Genomic DNA, 20,244 nt, shown 5'->3' with positions numbered 1-20,244 from the left:
CACTTTACACTCATGCAACCCCAGTGAACTATTAAGGCCTGATCCAAAGCCTATTGAAGTCAATGGGAATCTTTCTGTTCCCTTAGGTGCCCTTTGGATTGTCCTCTGCCTCTCCCGCCCAATCAATACCATTGTATGTCTTTAAATGAGAAAAGAGGTCTGTGAAAAGAAAAGCTGCTTTGAAAAATATGGAGTTTTACACAGAGTTTCTGATGAAGCAGCACCAGAGAGTTACAGAAAAAAGATGGAAAGGCTTAATAGGAACTCATATGATTCTTAATTTTCAGTAAGAGAGACCACCAATTCCTGCATTTTTGTGGTTGGTGGAGCGAGTCCTTAGTAGTTTTCAGTGCATAACACTGCAGTCACCAGGATCCTTATGGGAAGCAAACCCTTTCCTTTTCTGCTGACTAAAAACGGTTAAGGGTATAAGTTTAGTGGGTTTCTTCTTAAGATATTGCATAAAATAACACTGACTGGAGAAGAGAGAAATAATTTATTATTGGATGCCTTTTATGTTGTTAATCCCTTGTTTAAAGACCTGATCCTGAAAAGTGATCCACACAGGCTTAAACGTCTGCTACACAGGCCACCACCAGCGTTAGACTTTCTGGCCAGCAGAGCAGATCTGCTGTACTGTTCAAGTGAGGTGCAGTGGCTGTGCTCCCTTTGCACTTGCCAGGCCTCTTGGAGCTGACAGTGAAGCTCCATAGCCTTTAAGGCATAATATTAAATGGGGGGCGGGGGGGGAAGATAATTGAAAATTGCAGTGTTTCAGAACAGAACTCTTCCAAACTTTGATTAAAGCTGGCAGTTAAAGCATACCAACACTGCAAACAAAGTATTCCTTGGGTGCCTAGTTTCCATTCCCTGGGAGGTGACTCAGCTTCTGGTGCAACTTTGGGCTCCAGGTAAATGTTAGCCAAACATCTACTGCAATTCATATGTGTATTAAACATTATTGACTCCATGAATATGCCCCATATTTTTCCCCATAACATGAGGGTGGTCTGCTAGTGTTCCTGCTAGTGTTCCTGTAAAGAAAGAAAAACCTATCTTGTATACATGAAGATTTCACTGGAACATTAAAATCAATAATGCAAACATGACACACGGTCTTGTTGGGCAATTAAATGATTAACCTGGTCTAATGTCAATGCTCTTTGGCAGTCTAATCTCTGAAGCCTTTGATCTCGGAACATTCCCATTGGTTTCAATGGGATATTTTCATCAATGTGGACTGCAGAATGATTCTCTCCCAGGTATTTCCAATACATCCATCCTGTGGCATCTAAGGGCTAGGCTACAAAGTCTTAGTGCACAGTAAGTTGCCATGCTATACATTTACACCCTGGCATGTCATATACTAAGTGGCTGTGCAGACCCTTCTACCACACACTAAGAGTTCTGTAGCCCACTTTGACCCATTGCCATTTCAAGCCCTGTCCCCAAGCTGGTAGTTACATTTAGGGTCAGATCCTACTCCTCAGTGAAGTCAGTTAAAAAAACTCCCATTTATTTCAAAAAGAACAGCATATGGCCCAGACTCGCTAGTCAGTGCTTTTGCAAATTTTCAGTCTAGTCAGTGGCCATGCACTTATTTATTAATAAATAGAGTATCCATATACTTTTTTCTTATAGGGACAGAAAAAGTGGGGAATCATTATAAAAACAAATGCCAACATATAGATGCCTATCCTTAAGCATCCAAGAAGTTGTGGGTTCTCAGCAGCAGCATAAGGTTTATCATCAAGTTAGCCGAGATTATTTGTGTTTTATTTACTTCTAAATGGATACCTGACAATATGATGATAAAGGGTCTTCTTCACAGTTCTGTGGGTTTGTTGGTTAGCTGTTCCATGTTAAGGTTTCCTTTCTAAGCATTTTGGGCTGGTAATTAGTGTAACACACAACATGCAGAGGGAGGGTGTCTGTCCCACTGTCTGGGAAATTCTTGCAACTGCCCACATCCAGATACATATTTAGAATGTTAAAATAAGTCTTGGGAGGAGAAAGGTTAGTGAGGAGAGGAATCTGAGGTATTCAAGATGCACAATATAGTTATCACATCTATGCAAATTGGGTGGCATTGCTATTAGCAAGACACATGGGAGCAATAAGTGTAAGACTTTTACTGATGTAGAGCTGGTTGAATTATTTGCTGCAAATAATTTGTGATGAAATATGATAGTTTTTGCTGACTTATTTGCAATTTCTTTTTCATTATTTGACCAGCTCTTGTTGTAACTCTTGGCCTCCAGTATCCTCTTCCCCATTCTTAATTTTTTAATGTAATCCTTTGCTGCATTATTTAGACTGTATATTATTCAGGGCCCCCTGAATGATTTTGTCTGCCAAGGACTATGCACTCAAAGTGGCACTGTAAAAAATAATTAATTATAAATAATGACAACATAAGTCCATCTGAAACGTCTAATATAAATTGTCCTTGCTGTCATTAGCTTTTCCACCCATGCTTTTGCAACCGCATGGTTTAAATCTGATTTCCCCCTGAGGACTGTTTTACTCCTCAGCAGTTATTGATTCCTATCTCCAGGATGCTCACAAATTTTAGTGGAAGTCAGACAAAAAACTAAGCTTGACTTTTCATATTCTAGCTTTTAAGTATCTTTACATGAACAGTTTAACTGCTCTGCAGAAAGATGTTTCACCAACTACAAAATTCCTTTTGGTAAGAATATTAGATAAACTAGATGGAAATCTGCTACATTCTGCTTTTTATTTTTCACAAGATATTTACGTAATCTATTCCTGTACACAATGTACGGCAGAATGATATGAACAATGCAGAGTTGTTGCAATAGGACAGTAGTTCTGAATTAGGCTAGTGAGCTCAAAATACAGGGTCTAGGTTTAAAAACATTGGCCCCAAATCCTAGGCTATCACAGAGGAGTTCAGAGCATAACTCAGGAAAAGCATGCATGTAAAAACGGCTTTAAGCTACCTTAGCGCTCTCTTACTGGACAGGTATATGAAGCCTGTCCCAGGCAGTAAACTACAGCATCCTTAAGGCTACTCTAATTTATGGCAGCTGCCAATGGCAGTCACTGTTCAGCCTCCCTTTTCCTTGACCAGTCTCCCAGTGCTGTCTGCAAAGAGAATAAATAGTGTAGAAGTCACTGTACACCGTTGTGGGATCCACTGCACTGGGGTGATCGTCGCATAGAGGGCTAGTCCAAGATTTGAGCTACTATAGCTGTTTCAAAGCAGAAGACTGGTGGAACCTTAGCCGAACCAATCTTCTCTCCCTTCCCTTTTCCACCCACATTCCAACACAGACACATTCACTAAAGTCATGTGGCGGAATCAACTTGTTCCCATTTCTTCTGCTGTAGTCTGGTAAATTAGTTCTTATGTCTTAGACATCAACTCCTATGTGTGTTATATTCTTTTCTTTTATACCTTTAGGCAGTTCTCCACTTTTATCTTTTTTTAATTGGGTTTCATACTAGTTCCAAGGTGTGTACTTTTTAAAAGATTGACAAGGTTGTGGCACACAAAAATAAGCACAAACAGTTCCCAGGAAGTAGATAAAAGTTCCAGTACATGAGGACATTGAACTCTCCAAAGTTCAAATGGTGTTTAAACATGACTGATCTTTCCTAATCTTTAGAGATTCAGGTGTGATTTTTAACTTTTCCTATTTGGTTGAAATTATAGTAGATGTTTAAACTGTACTTTGTTATGTTCTTTATATCTTTGCATTTTCTTTTCTCTTTGGTATACATCTCTTTTATTGAGACTTTTGTCTTTGTTTTCTAATTAAAAGCTTGAGTCTCCTCTGTGAAACTGGTTTCATGCTATTTATTTCAATAGAATTTAAACTGGTAACTCCATTGAAACAGTTTACAGAAACATAAAACTGCTATACAAAAGTGGGGAATCAGGTCCCACATTTTTAAGTTGGAAATTTTCTGTCTAATCAGCCACTACTATTGCTCATTTTCTCAACCAGTGGAAGGTATTGTGAGTTTCAATAATCCTTTGCTTCACGATTGTTCTGTTACGATCAGTAGACCTGGCTAGGGATTTATTCATTATTGTTTGTCTTGGACCAACAAAACTGAGTATTATGATGCTGCTGTTCATTTTAATTTTTTTCAGTGGTAAAAGTTAAAAACCATTATGAAGATGTAGTTTGATGTATTATGTTTAAATGTATAAAAGGAAGCAGAACACAGATCTGATAATCAAGCTGAAAATTATCCCTTTTTATCTTAAACAATTCTTAACAACATTATATAGAAAAAGAAATGGGACACTTTTTGGAAATATTAGTTGCATAAAGCACTCAGGTAGCAGCAAGGTATATAAGTAAGTTTTTGGAAAGCCGAGTAATTAAGCCTCTTATAAATTTCGGTATCATAGTCAACCACTAGCTCCCACTATGCCCTCCAAGAAGTGTAGCCAGCCACAATAACCTGACTAGATAAGGACATGGCATGAGATGTATTTATTCAGATGTATTAGGTGAAAAACTAAAGGATTATATTCATGGTGGAGAAATATGTATGGAAATAGATACATTGTGTTGGCAGTTATATACCCACAAAGTCATCTATTGAAAGTAAGCTGTACTACGCTGTGAGCAACCTTTCTGTAGTAGTATCAGAGATATAGCCATGTTAATCTGTATCTACAAAAACAATGAGGACTCTTTAAGGTACTAACAGATTTATTTGGGCATAAGCTTTCATGGGTGGTAAACCACTTTTTCAGCTGCAAGGAGTGAAAAGTACAGATACAGGCATAGTTATACTGGCAAATGAAGAAGAGTGAGTTACTTTACAAGTGCAGAACCAGTGATAAGGCCAATTCAGTCAAGGTGGATGTGATCCACTCCCAATAATTGATGAAGAGGTGTCAATACCAAGCAAGGGAAAATTGCTTTTGTAGTGAGCCAGCACTCCCAGTCCCTATTAAAGCCCAAACTGATGATGTTAAGTTTGCAAATGCATTGTAGCTCTGCTGTTTCTCTTTGAAGTCGGTTTTTGAAGTTTTTTTTTGTTGAAGGCTACTTTGAAGGCTTTTGCCTTTGGTCGTGTGTACTTGTGCTACGATGTGGACACTGGCAGAGAGCTTGCAGCTAAACAGGTCCAGTTTGACCCAGACAGTCCTGAAACAAGCAAGGAAGTGAGCTCTCTGGAGTGTGAGATCCAGCTGCTGAAGAATCTCCAGCATGACCGCATTGTTGAAGGCTACTTTTAAATCTGTTGAACGTCCAGGGAGATTGAAGTGTTCTCCTATTGGCTTTTGTTACCATTCCTGATGTCTGATTTGTGTCCATTTATTCTTTTACATAGTGTCCCCGGTTTGTACATGGCAAAGGGGCATTGCTGGCACATGATGGCATATCACATTAGTAGATGTGCAGGTGAATGAGCCCCCTAATGGTGTGGTTGATGTGGTTGGGTCCTCTGATGGTGTCACTATAGTAGATATGGGGACAGAGAAAGCAATGGGGTTTGTTACAGAGATTGGTTCCTGGGTTAGTGTTTCTGTGGTGTGGTGTGCAGTTGCTGGTGAATATTTGCTTCAGGTTGGGCGGCTGTCTGTAAGCAAGGACTGGCCTGCCTCCCAAGATCTGAGAGTGAGGGATCATTTTTCAGGATAGGTTGTAGATTGTTGATGATGTGCTGGAGAGGTTTTAACTGGGGGCTGTCCATGATGGCCAGTGGTGTTCTGTTATTTTCCTTGTTGGGCCTGTCCTGTAGTAGGCGATTTCTGGGTACCCATCTCGCTCTCTCAATCTATTTCCTCAGTTCCCCAGGTGGGTATTGTAGTTTTACAAATGCTTGATAAAGATCCTGTAGGTGTTTGTCTTTGTCTGAGGGATTGGAGCAAATGCGGTTGTATTTTAGGGCTTGGCTGTAGACAATGGATCGTGTGATGTTTCCTGGATGGAAGCTGGAGGCATGTAGGTAAGAATAGTGGTCAGTAGGTTTCCGGTATAGGGTGGTGTTTGTGACCATCACTTATTTGCACTGTAGAGTCCAGGAAGGGGATCTCTTGTGTGGACTGGTCCAGGCTGAGGTTGATGGTGGGGGGAAACTGTTGAAATCCAGGTGGAATCCTTCAAGGGCCTCCTTCCCGTTGGTCCATATGATGAAGATGTCATCAATGTAGTGCAAGTAGAGGAGGGGCGCTAGGGGACGAGAGCTGAGGAAGCTTCCCGTTGGTCCATATAATGAAGATGTCATCAATGTAGCGCAAGTAGAGGAGGGGCGTTAGGGGACGAGTGCTGAGGAAGCATTCCTCTAAGTCAACCATAAAAACGTTGGCATACTGTGGGGCCATGTGGGTACCCATAGCAGTGCTGCTGACTTGAAGATATAGTTGTCCCCAAATCTGAAATGGTTGTGGATGAGGAGAAAGTTATAAAGTTCAGCCACCAGTTGTGCTGTGGCCTCATCAGGGATACTGTCCTGATAGCTTGTAGTCCATCCTTGTGTGGAATATTGTAAAGAGCTTCTACATCTATGGTGGCCAGGATGGTGTTTTCAGGAAGATCACCAATGCATTGTAGTTTCCTCAGGAAGTCGGTGGTATCTCGAAGATAGCGAGAAGTGCTGGTAGCTTTGTAGGAGCTGGTAGCTTTGTAGGAGTGCTGAGCTTTGTAACTTTGTACTCACCCACATCTTCATCATATGCACCCACAGGAAGGTGGCCCTTTCTGCTGCCACCCTGGATTTCTTCTTAATGTAGCCTGTCAGCAGAGCTCTCCCTTGAAATCCCCCAACAAAATCCTACACAAAAAGTACAAAGAAACCAATTTCCACCCTCTTTAGGATTAACCTTTGATGCTTAAATTCCCCTGCTTGCTCTCCACTGAACACCTACCAGGGCTCTCCCCCTAGAAGTCCCAATCCTGCTCTTTTATCAGGGTTTATCATCAGAGTTTGTTCTACCCCAGTAGCTTCTCCTTGTCTCTCCTGACAGACTTCCCTACTCAGAAGAGGACACCAGGGCCTACTTTCCCCTGGACTTCCTCCTTGATCCTCCCAGTCACTCCATTTGCTAGTGCCAACAGAGGGACAGCAGAGTTCTTTCCCTTTCTCCTTACAGTCTCCTTCTGCTCCCAGTTTCCTGGCTTTATCATCATCACCAGCCAGCTCCTCCTCAGCTAGGTGTCACCCTTAACTGACCCTGGCCCAGCCTCCGGGATGACTAGGAGGGTTAATTTGCCCCTCCCATTCCAGTTAACTCTTTCAGAACCAGAAAGGCATATATAGCTCACTACAGTGGAGCTGCAACACAGCCCATCGACAAACATTCATTCCAGCCTATGGGCTGGAGTAGAACTATAGCTCTAGTATACCTCTACATAGTAAGGTTTGGGCCACTAGGTCTGTATAAGTACTAATCACACAGCCCTTCTGATGCTTCACTCTCTGAGGCCAAGGTCAAGCCCCACTATCAGGCTTAAAAAATGCACAAGCTATTGTGTAGGATCTCAGCACCTGGTGAACTTCATTCAATGGCAGCAAAGCCTTGGAGTGGCCAATGCTAAAAGCAAAGAGCTTGAAATCATCACACTGCGGATGCCAAGGCATATGGAAAGTAAGGGAGCAATGATTTTAACATTATAATAGCCCATATTTCTGTGAATGGATCTCTCTGTGCATACTCCAGTATTTAAAAATAACACTGAAAACGGAGCCTGACCCAAATAGACTGAAAAACAGAGTCTAGGATTAAAAATTATAATTGATCTAAGGTAGGAATGTTAACTATCCATCTTCACTGGAATGGCATTTCCACAGTCCCCTTTATTAACTTTTCAGAACCAATTACAAAGACAGAAAAGTACTGCTTCAAGAATTCTTTTCTATTGCTAAAACTTAAATGAGAGTGTGGAGGAAAGATCTGAACTACCACCTCAGTGGAAAAAAAATGGAACAAAGTGTGTAGGAATACAAATTCAGCCAATGACTGAAGGTTGAAACTTATCCAACAAAAAATCATCTTCAGAACATTTTGGGATGTGTGAAAACTACAAATGCTAGAACAGTGAAGAGGAAACTGGGGATCTCATCCATATGTTATGGAAATGCGACTGCCCACTAGTAAACTATTTCTGGAGAAAAGAAGAACAACTGCTAACACTATTATAAACACAGGGCCTGCCTAATGATTAAAGGTTTGTTTTTTTTTAACCTGGGAGTTCTTAATGGTCAATTGTGGCCAATTAGATACCCTATGTCAAGAAATCATCTTTGATATACAGTAGAATTATGACTGAGAAATATGGAATTATTTAGAAATTACCTTTAAAACAGGACAGTCAACAGCCTCCTAGGAGGACGGGACCACTAATATGCAAGCTCAGAGATGCACTGTACAGCAGGTGCAGTTAAAGAGCTCCACTGGTTAAAGGATTCTGCTAAATTCACAGATAATCCCTATCCTTGAACTTGCGAAGCTCATCGTAACCGGTAGAAATCTTTCAGACATTTTAAAGGCACCCAAATCAATATGAAAGTAAACTGAGAAACAAACAAACCCTAAGGACCAGGTTCTGCCATTCTTACTTACAGTTAATAGAACCCTACTCCACATGTAGCCCTATTGAGTTCAGTTGGACCACTCAGTCAGCTACTGTTCAGCATGAGTCAGGGAAGTAGAATCTGGCTTTAAATTTTGTATCTACAGATACATTTTATAAAGGTAAGATGTGCTCCCAGTTATTTATTCTTATAATACAAGAGCAAGGGGATACTGAATTAAATTGAAAGGCAACAAATTTAAAACTGATCTTTTTAAAAACACAATGCATAATTAACTTTGCCCCAAGAACTCATTGCCCCAAGACATAATTGAAGCCCAAAGCTTAGTACTAGGATTCAAGATAGGATTAGATGATGTACATGCCAAAACTCCAGCATTTTAACTCCATCCCTGAGGAGGGAGGGAGGATCCATGAGGGCAAGAACAAGTGAAATGGAATGGGGAAGAGGAGGGGTTTGGAAAACGGGGAAGGGACAGAACTAGTGGGAACATAAGGAAATGCAATCAGAGGGAAAGGGAAAAGAGGAGGAATGGAGAAAGAGGAAGAATCCAAGACAAGGAGATAAGTTTGAAACACTGTTTTAAGTATTGAACAGAAAGTTTAGGAGGAAACTATATTTCAACAGAATGATGACATTGTTGGGAGGCATTAAAAATCTCAATCCCCACCATGCAAGGGAGGGGAAGACAACATACATCTAAATGGAAGCGCTAGGGATGTCCTTAATGTCTGAAATACCATGTAACTGGGAGGCGCTGTATCTGTTTAACTGAGGGGTGAACTGAGCCCCTAGCACAGATTTGACAATTGCCATGAAGGCATTTAATTTGGGGGTGTAGTTAGCACTGAAAACTGAAGTATGCCAGCTGCTCACCAAGAAATCAGGGAACAGCCTCTAAGTTGTTAGAGCTGAGATCCCATGTTTTGGAGTCAATTTATACCAAAAACAGACCATGTTTTCTCCATGCAGCATCCAATTAGCATGAGATATTGTTAGGCTACAAAAGATAATGTCACAAGCTATCCTGATCTGTACCTATTAGCTAACTAACCCCACCCCCCCACAAAAAATGTAGTATTCAACATTTCCACTAGTTTATATTAGTAGCTCTTGCTACCCAAAGTGGTATCATCCAAGATAAAGAATGGCAAATGTAATAAAATTATATACAGTTTCTTGGTCACAAATTGTTTTTGCAAAAACAAAAAAGATAGTTTTAAAAAGCTCTGAAGATTACAATGGTGCAGCTATAGGCTATTTATTTTGGTCTGGTATGAGAAGGAAAAATTATCAGTACATCCTGTTATCTATAACACAACTATCTTTTTGCTGCCAACCACTAATCAAAACTTAACACCACTAGCACTATCATTTTATCCTTATTCCAAGATGACAGTTAGAACTTTATTATGAATAAATTACATTTAAATAACATTTTTAAAAAAACTCACTTTTGCTTTGAACCTGAACATTTTCTCTTCTTTGCTCAGTAATATATGCATTTGCAGAAAATAATTCTCCTTGCTAGTAAAATTCATAACACTTTGGATTTATTCCAGGTACTAGTTTTATTTTTCATTTCTTTATTCATTCTTTTTTATGTAGTATTTGCGGAATTCAGCATCTGGAGCGAGCAGGAAACAAGTTGACTCTCTTTGACTCCCTTTATTTCTGCATAGTGACATTTTCCACTGTGGGGTTTGGGGATGTTACACCCAAGATCTGGCCTTCAAAACTGCTGGTTGTCATTATGATCTGTGTTGCCCTTGTGGTGTTGCCCATACAGGTAAACTCTGATTGTTTTCCATTTGGAAGAGTTGGCAAAGTTTTGGGGGAAAGAGTATATTATCTTGAAATATATCTTGCAACTGTCCTTACTGTGTATATAATATTAAAAAAAAGTACACCATCTTGTATGCTTCTTCATTTTATGCACAGAGTTGGAGCTTTCTTATTTGTCTTCCTGTTTGTAAAATAAATGTGTATGTAGTTTATATATGCTAAAATGATAGAGGCTAACAAGTTTTCAAATCCTCGTAGAAGCTGCTGGCTCCAATCATACACCAAAGAACATACAGACACCATGTGTTGTCCAAATTTGCCCTCATGCAGGGATTTACTTTATTGTGAACTTAAATAATAGCAGCAAAACCAATCAGCAGCCAAAGCTTTCTCCAGACACTTAGCTCTTCCTAGCAGTTCTCCCTAGTTCTTTCTGCTTCAGAGTGACACCTCAACCCCTCTTGTACGACTAGGTCAGAGCTAATTGGACACGACAGATTTGATTTGTGTCTCAGGCAAAAAGTCGTCTTGTCCTTATATATCTATGCAAGGTTCAAGCACCTTACATCAGGCTGACTGAACAGAAGAGCTCTACGCTCTCATGCGGTGCCTTAGAATCTTCCTTTTTTTTTTTTTAACACCAAGTTAATATACTATCAGCTACATTTTAGTGGGCATGCAGTGAGAGAAGGGTTTTATGTACTGGTCTGAGCACAGGACTGGGGGCAAGCTCTTATGGCTCCGACTGAAACACTTAACATCCCTGCCTCAGTAGAACGTGGATGAGAAAACACTCCTGCCTCATTGGGTTGTTGTGAACATTAGCTAGCTTGTAAGGAGCTTAAAAGGTGAAATGGCATATGCAAGGTGTATTAGTGGTACTAATTGTATATAAAACATTTGGACATTAGTTCATTGAATTAATGCTTTTATGTACTTAATTATTCCAGATACATTGCATATCATATTGATCCCTAGATTTCCCTTTATTAGGATCACAAAGCAGAATTTATTGTGAACCGGGAGATGCTGATTAAGGTGGTAGAGGGAAAAGTGCCACTTATTGAAGTCCACTTCAACATCTGTCATAGTCAATACCAAAAAATACCCAGTAGTTCTCCAGGAGCAGCAGGGACAGAACATGATGTTTCTATTAGCCATATGTTTAAGTGATGCCAATATTTAAGGCGCAGATCAGACAGTAAGAGATAATATGCAGACATCATTGTATCAAGTGTTGCCATCTTTAGATTTTTTAAAATCTCTGGGGAGAAACCAAGGCATTGTTCCATCTACAGAAGTAATACGTTGGTGTTTTTCTTACACTCCCATCTCCTGGAGTCATGTAAATTACAGATGAACCCTAAAGGCTCAAATACCAGAAAAAAATACATTTAAAAATAATCTCATGAGTTAACTCAACTTTATGATTTTTGAATGCTTGAGAGTGGCCATATTGATGTATTATTGTGCCATCCCATCTGCTTGGTTGTAAATTGCTGCTCTTGAAAAGAAAAGATAAAGGGTGGGGGTTCTAAGTGTGTCTTTAATTGAGTGGATGGACTAAAGCATAAAATATAATTAACTCATATGCTTATATTGCACAGCTGCTTATATGTATTTATTCACTCTTGACAATATATTGCAGTTTGAACAGCTGGCTTATTTGTGGATGGAGAGACAGAAGTCTGGGGGTAACTACAGTCGACACAGAGCTCAGACAGAGAAACATGTGGTACTGTGCGTCAGCTCCCTGAAGATTGACTTGCTTATGGATTTCTTAAATGAGTTCTATGCTCATCCCAGACTGCAGGTATATTTACAATACAAGAGTAAAATAAGAAGAAATTCAATTAGACATTGTCTGCAAGCAGCCAATCTTCAGAAATGGTCTGTAATTTGTGTGTCTGAATTAAAGAGTGACTGACTGACTGAAGAAAGTATAATTGCAAGAAGTAGCTTAGATCAAGTACTGGATGCATTCATTTTAAATGGATCTAAATTGGATCAAACAGATAGAAATATGCTTGTCACACACAGAGTCTAATTACTTTGATTTATACCAGTTATCTTACAGCCAACTAATTTGGTGAAAATTCCCTTTGATTAACCCAATATGATGTATAAAAAGAAAAGAAAAATTGGTCATTTCATGTTTTTCTGCTGTTCTGGGGCCTCATCCACTGAACTCAAAGAGCATTTTTAAACTTAACAATTATGATTGCTGCAGTTAAGACAGGACTGGATACAGTGGAATGGACACAGCCTGAAAGTCAACATTGCTCACAAGTGAGGAGTTTCTCAACATAAGCATTAAGAGAATTAGGGAATACAAATAAATGTCTTTTTCATATGGCTGACTATATCCTAATCTGCTCTGTGAACGTTTATTACATCTGAAGGAGAGCCCTGTGTAAGCTTGAAAGCTTGTCTCTCTCACCAACAGAAGTTGGTCCAAAAAAGTGCCTCACCCACTTTATCTCTTTAAATCTTCACAATAATTTCTGGGTAAAATGTATTAGAATTTTGGTTCCCTTATGACAAATTGTTAAAAATATATTTTGTGAGTTTTAGTATGGACTACTTCTATTTACTAAAAATACATTGCTACCTTTTGCTAAAGCACATATGGCACTCTACATCATTAATTAATGGGCAAAATAAAATGTAACCTTTTCAACTTAAAAGCCTGATAGCACCATTCAAAAATAACAGAACAACAACAACAAAAAAATCCAAACTGTGCTCTAAATTCACAGACTAATTAAGAACAAAATGGCCATACTGGGTCAAACCAAAGGTCTGTCTAACCCAATATCCTGTCTTCTGACAGTTGCCCATGCCAGATACTTCAGAAGAAGCAAAGAGAACATCAATTTATCAAGTGATCCATCCCCAGTCATTCAGTCTGAGCTTCCAGCAGTCAGAGGTTTGGGAAGACTCAGAGCATGGATTGTATACCTGACCATTTTGGCTAATAGCCACTGATGGACCTGTTCTTCCATGTTATACTTTTGGCCTTCACAACATCCCCTGGCAATGAGTTCCACAGGTTGACTGTGCATTCTGTGAAATACTTCCTTATGTTTGTTTTAGACCTGCTTGTAGCAAAGTGCAGCAGGGCCCCCCTTGGCTCCTTCCTGTGCTAGGTCCATAAAGTCACACTGAGACCCTGGGGTTAATAATCACTGATGCCGTTTATTCACAGGCTTGTTCCCACCACCTTTTTTCACTATGTATTGTTGGTCCCTCACTATTGGAAGGAAGGAAGGAAGGAAGGAAGGGCTACCTCCCTGCTTCCACTCCTGCCTTTTTCCTTTCTTTCTGTGCCCCCTTTGGCTTCCTTCCCCTGCAGCTTTTATACAGCCCCAGGCTAATTAGGTGATAGCTGTCTCTGCTTCCCCAATTAGGGCCAGGTTATTCCCCTAAATGGGAGCTGGTGTGAGAGGGCTGAATAGGCAACCCTTTGCCCAGCACCCTGTCACACACCTCCCCCCCTTCTCCAACCACCAGATTTGCACTTATGTATCCTCTCCTTTCTCTACTGGGGCGGCGGGTTGGGGGGGACGACCCTACGGTGCAGTCTTTTCCCCCTCTTTTGAGTCAATCCCAGGGTTTGCCGTGTGGGGTTCTTTCATTCCGCAACCACAGAAACTACACTGTGGATGGCCCCACAGCTCCACCAAAACCCACAGGTCCTCGTACCATTCAGAGCCTCCTGGGTGTTCCCTTTTTCTCTTCCCCCCCCCGACTCCTTTCTGTCAGGGGTTCAGGGTTAGTCCCAGCCCTCTCCCAGACACTCAGGGCTTCTGGTCCCCCAAGCTCGTCTACCGGGGCCTGGGTCTCTGGGAGGGGGGGGTCCGCTAATAAAGGCCTCCATCGGGCCTTGCTCTCCAATCGAGGACCTGGGGGTGAATGTCTCACCCATAACTTCCTTCTCAGGCTCTGTTGGCTAGGGGTTTTCTACTCAGGGGTATCTACCCGCATCCTCAGGGAACCTCCCTTTTTTTTTTTTTCTTTTCTTGGGCTTTCTCCCTCTGCCCACATTCCCTCCTGGGAAGGGGTCTCAGTCCGTACCCGCTACTGCCAGATAAGGCGGTCCCTTTACTACCCCGACCCATTGCCACTTAAACCTGCCCCGAACCTCAAGGGGCACCTGGGCCATAAGATTTTGCCTCCTATCCCTGTGGATGCATTCTATGTCCATCTTCACATTTGAAATCCACCAGTGCGGCCGCACCAGCTTCCTTTGTACCAGAGAGCAGGCTGAAGCAAAGTCCACCAGGCCTCACTGGGGTTTCCTCCCCACCATTACTGGAATGGTGGACAGCTTCTGCCCCTGCCCAACCACAAAACTTTGCCCACCTACAATCCATGGGTGGGCAGTCCCCCTTCTTGTGTCCCAATCATCCGCACTGCCAGCAGACAACTGATCTGAACCCTGTGAGAGCCCCTAGTGTGTCCTCCCGTTTGTTCTCTGGTGCCTTCCCGGGCGGAGGTTCTCTGGGCCTTCTCCGAGTCTCCACTTCCTTGCTTGGCTGTCCGCCTCCGCATATTCTTCCGTAAGCTTTACAGCCGCCTCAACTATATTTGGTTGGTGTCTCCGCACCCACACCTTTATTTTGTCTGGAAGGCCCTATAAAAACTGCTCTAGGACGAGCACCTCCATAATATCCCTCACTGTCTGGGCGTCCGACCTCAGCCAGCAGGTGGCCCAGTCCATTAACTTTTGCCCTATCCACCTCACCAACCGGAACTTCTGACGGTACTTCTCCAAGGAAAGCCCTACCCGATCCAGGACGGCTGTCTTTACCGCTTCATAATTCCTGGCTTGCTCTTCACTTAGGGCCATGTAGGCTCTTGGGCTTTGCCGGCTAGGTAGGGAGCCAGTCGCAGGGCCCCAAGTTCCCCTGTCGTATCCAGCCCCCGCAGCTACCCACTCAAAGCTGCCTAGGAAAGCATCAGGGTCATCTGTCTGGTCCATTTTACATAGTCCTAAGCCCGGCACCTGAATGCCATTCCCTCCTGTGGGACTCACCACTTTCTGCAGGAGCTACTGCTGGATGCCAGCCTGCTCCCGAATAAAGTCCTGCAGGCTCTTCTGTTGTTCTGCCTGCCAGGTGAGCAAGGCCTGTCTCTCCAGTGGTGGGCTTGCTGAAAACTCTGCATTGACTTTTGCACCTTCTCCTGATGCTTGACCAACCATTGCAGGGTCTCCTCCATCTCTGGGCTGCCAAACACTTGCTCTAGCACGGGATCTTGGACAAGCTCCCATGTGTAGCAGAGTCCCCCTTGGCTCCTGCCTCTGCTAGGTCCACAAAGTCACTCTGAGACCCTGGGGTTAGTAACCACTGGTGCAGTTTATTCACAGGCTTGTTCCCACCATTGTTTCACTGTGTACAGTTGGCCCTTCACCGTCTGCAGGAGGGAGGGAAGAGCTAATTCCCTGCTTCCACTCCCTACCTTTTCCCTTTCTTCCATTCCCTGAGGCTTTTATATAGCCCCAGGCTAATTAGGCAAAAACTGTCTCTGTTCCCCCAGTTAGAACCAGGTTATCTCCAGCCAGCTCTAATTTATTCCCCTAAATGGGAGCTGGTGTTTACAGGGCTGAATCAGCAACCCTTTGCCCATCATCCTGACATACTGCTGCCTATTAATTTCATTAGGTGATGCCTATTTTGTGTGTTATGTGCAGGGGCAAACACCACATTCATTTTCTCCACACCATTCATGATTTTATAGACCTCTATCATATCTCCCCTCAGCCATCTCCTTTCCAAGCTTTTTAATCTCTCCTTGTATAGAAACTGTTGTATATCCCTAATCATTTTTGTTGCCATTTGCTACATTTTCAATTCTGATATATATTTTTAGATGGGACAACCAGAACTGCACACAGTATTCAAGGTGTGGGTGTACCAGATTTATTTAGTGGCATTATGATATTTATTGTCATTTTCTATCCCTTTCTGAATGCTTCCTAACATTAGCTTTTTTGACTGCTGCTGCACATTGAGAAGATGTTTTCAGAGAACTATTCACAATGATTCCAAGATCACTTTCTTGAGTGTTAACAGCTAACTAAGACCAAATAATTGTGATGTATAGTTGGCATTATGTTTTCCAATGCGCATTACTTTGCACTTATCAACACTGAAATTCATCTGCCAATTTCTTGCCCACACATCCAGTTTTGTGAAATCCCTTTGTCACTCTTCATTGTCAGGTTTGGGCTTAACTATTTTAAGTAATTTTGTATCATCTACCAACTTAGCCACCTCACTGCTTATCCCTTTTTCCAGATCATTTATGCATATGTTCAACAGCACAGATCCCCATACAGATCCTTGAGGGACCTTGCTATTTACCTCTCTCCACTATGAAAACTGATAATTTTTTCTACCCTTTGTTTCCTATCTTTTAACCAGTTACTGATCCATGAGAGGACCTTCCCACATCCCATGACTGCTTACTTTGCTTAAGACCCTTTGGTGAGGGACCTTGTCAAAGGCTTTCTGAAAATTAAAGTGCACTATATCCACTACTAGATCACCTCGGACCACATGCTTGTTGACCCCCTCAAAGGATTCTAATAAATAGGTGAAACACAATTTCTCTTTAAAAAAGCCATGTTGACTCTTCTCCAACAAATTGTGTTCATCTAGGTGTCTGATAATTCTGTTCTTGACTATAGTTTCAATCTATTTGCCTGATACTATAATTTCCAGGATCGCCTCTGGAGCCTTTTTTAAAAAAATGGCTTCACATTAGTTGTCCACCAGTCATCTGAGGCTGATTTAAGTGATAGGTTACATATCACAGTCAAAAGGTCTACAAATTTCATATATGAGTTCTTTTAAAATTCTTGGATGTATACTATCTGGTCCTGGAGATTTATTACTATTAAATTTATCAGTTTGTTCCAAATCTTCGTATTGAGACCTCAGCGTGGGGCAGTTCCTCAGATTTGTTACCAAAAAAGAATGGCTCAGGTGTGGAAATCTCCTTCACATCCTCTGCAGCGAAGACCAATGCAAATAATTCATTTAGCTTCTCTGCAATGGCTTGGCCTTCCTTAAGTGCTCCTTCCGCACCTGAATCATCCAGTGGCCCCCCTGATTTTTTGGCAAGCTTCATGTTTTTGATGTACTACCAAAAATTATTGCTGTTCATTTCTGTCTTTTGCTAGTTGCTCTTCAAATTCTTTTTTGGGCCTGCCTAATTATACTTTTACACTTGGCTTGTCAGAGTGAATGCTCCTTTCTATTTTCCTTAGTAGGATTTGGCTTCCAATTTTTAAAGAATTTATTTTTTTGTCTCTAACCATCTCTTTTACTGTATTGTTTAGCCATGGCAGTATTTTTTGGTCTTTTTTTTTTTTTTTTTTTTAATTTGGTGTATACATATAGTTTTCTCTATTGTGGTGGTTTTAAAAAATTTTCCATGCAGCTTGCAGGCATTTCCCTTTTGTGACTGTTCCTTTTTTGTTTAATTAGCTTCCTCATATTTGTTTAGTTTCCCTTTTTGAAGTTAAATGCTACTGTGGTGGGTTTCTTTGGTATATTCCTCCCACCCCCACACCCCAGACGTTAACTTTAATTACATTATGGTTGCTGTTATTGAGAAGTTCAGCTAGATTCACCTCTTGAACCAGACCCTGTGCGACACTTAGGACTAAATTAAGAATTGCCTCTCCTCTTGTGGGTTCTAGGACTAGCTATTCCAAGAAGCAGTCATTAACAGTGTCGAGAAATTTTATCTCTGCATCCCATCATGAAGTGACATGTTCCTATTTGATATGGGGATAGTTAAAATCCCCTATTATCATCATTTTTTCCACCTTTGTTGCTTATCTAATCTCCCTAAGCATTTAACAGTCACCTCCCTGGTCCGGTGGTCAATAATATATTCCTAATGCTATACTATTATTCAAGCATGGAATTTCTATCCATAGAGATTCTATGGTACTGTTTGTTTTTTACCATATATGACTATTCTTTCTTTCAGTGTCACTTCTCCATGATTGTGACCTATTCAGTGTCCGATTATCATTGTTCCACCAAGTTTCTGTTATATCTATTATATCTATATGCTCATTTAACACCAGCCACTCAAGTTTACTCATCTTAGTATTTAGACTTCTAGCATTTGTATACAAATACTTATAGAATTTGTCAATATTTAGTTGTCTGCCTTCATGTGATGTAATTGAATGGGATTCTTTTTTGACTGTTTCTTCAGTTCCTACCCATACTTTATCAACTTCTAGCCTCTCCTTTTTACTAGGGTATACAGTATCCCTGTTAAAAAAAATCCTCCCCTAAAGAATGTCTCTCCAAACCGTGTGCTCCTCTGTACCTGTCAGCTTTCCCCCAGCCCTTAGTTTAAAAAGTCCTCTATGATATTTTTAATGTCACCTACAAGCAATCTGATTCTGTTTTGGTTTTGGTGGAGCCCATCCTTACTGTATAGGCTCCTCCTTTCCCAAAAGGTTCCCCAGTTCCTAATAAACCTAACTCCCTCCTCCACTCACCATCATGTATCCATATATTGAGACCCTGCAGTTTTGCCTGTTTAACTGGCCCTGGGCATAGAACTGGAGGCCTTTTAGAGAATGCCACCATGGAGGTCCTGGACTTGAACCTCTTACCTAGCAGACTAAATTGGCCTACAGGACCTCTCTCCTACTTTTCCCTATATTATTGGTACCTACATGGATCATGACCACCCCAGCACCACACAGCTGGTAGTCTGTGTACCTGTCTGCAGAGGTCTTCAACCTTCGTATCCAGCAGGCAATGTACCATGTGGTTCTCCCAGTCATCATAAACACAACTATCTATACTTCTAATAATCAAACCCCACATTAATATTACTTGTCTCTTCCTAACAGGGGTCCCCTCACCTGGAAATGTATTCTCTGAACAAGAGGATAGCATGAAGTCATCTGGAAAGAGGGTCCCAACTATAGGTTCATTTCCCTTTGCTCTAGGTTGATCTTCTCTGAGACTTTTATCCTCCTCAACAACACAGAGGATGATAACCAAACATGTATTTCACATGTAGGCCCAGATCCACAAATGTTCTTAGGAACATTTGCTCCAGACATAGTCACTGAAGATCCAGGTTTAGGCACTTAAGACCCAGTTTTGGCTCCACTGAGATTCACAATACTTTCTAAACTCACTCGACACCTAAGGGTAAATGTTGCTTCTTCACCTAAGTTCCTGCTTCTGGGCATGTACATTTCTGCCTCAGTTTACGTGCCTATCTCCCAGTTAAGCTCCAGAGCCATCCATGACCTCAGGGAAGATAAGCATTCAGCTGCCTAAGTCATGTGAAGAGGCAAGATTGCGATATGCACACTCAGAGGCTGCCTAAAAGATCAGGTCCCATTCGAAATCTGGTGGCAGCAGAAGAAGGTTGTGGTGCCCCCCTTATAACTTTTAGCCCAGTGATTAGAGCAATCACCTGGGATATGGGAGACCCACATTCAATTCATAATTGTGTGTACAGTGTATATTTAATACACATAGCCACACATTTTAGCACGTAACTAGAGTAACAGGCCAGGTGCTGAGATGATACCCTGGGGAGAAGGGGAGCAAAATCCTCCCACCACAGTCCCAGAGGTTCCGTCATCTCAGTGGTGGAAGTATCCTACAAAGGACACTTATGCAACAAGTGATCTCTTATGAAAGCAGCAAAGGATCTGTACTATGCTGGATCCAATTCACTACTCTTCCTGCACAGTTTCATTGGAGGAAGGAAAGACATCCTGAATTCCTCCTCTTCATTCCACCACCTGCTCACAGCAGAACCACATTGGAAAAGGAGACTGAATTTGACCCTTAATCTGGGGAAAACATCCATAATATTTGCTTGTTTCCATCAAGGCCAACCTAATAAATTTACCAGCTATAAACTGGA

General features: G+C 41.5%; 1 protein-coding gene across 4 annotated transcripts in view; it reads left to right on the top strand.

Moving 5' to 3' along the window:
- Positions 1 to 20,244, top strand: part of KCNT2 (potassium sodium-activated channel subfamily T member 2) — a 276,042-nt gene that overhangs the window by 125,823 nt on the left and 129,975 nt on the right. For all 4 annotated transcript variants that reach the window (XM_043552978.1, XM_037907612.2, XM_043552979.1 and 1 more), the window contains exons 10-11: positions 10,138 to 10,318; positions 11,963 to 12,127. In XM_043552978.1, the coding sequence (XP_043408913.1) occupies positions 10,138 to 10,318; positions 11,963 to 12,127 (346 nt within the window). The remainder of the gene's footprint in view (positions 1 to 10,137; positions 10,319 to 11,962; positions 12,128 to 20,244) is intronic.

Source organism: Chelonia mydas, chromosome 8 (genome assembly GCF_015237465.2).
Source record: "Chelonia mydas isolate rCheMyd1 chromosome 8, rCheMyd1.pri.v2, whole genome shotgun sequence".
Lineage (NCBI taxonomy): Eukaryota > Metazoa > Chordata > Testudines > Cheloniidae > Chelonia > Chelonia mydas.
This window is presented reverse-complemented; position numbering and strand designations above follow the sequence as displayed.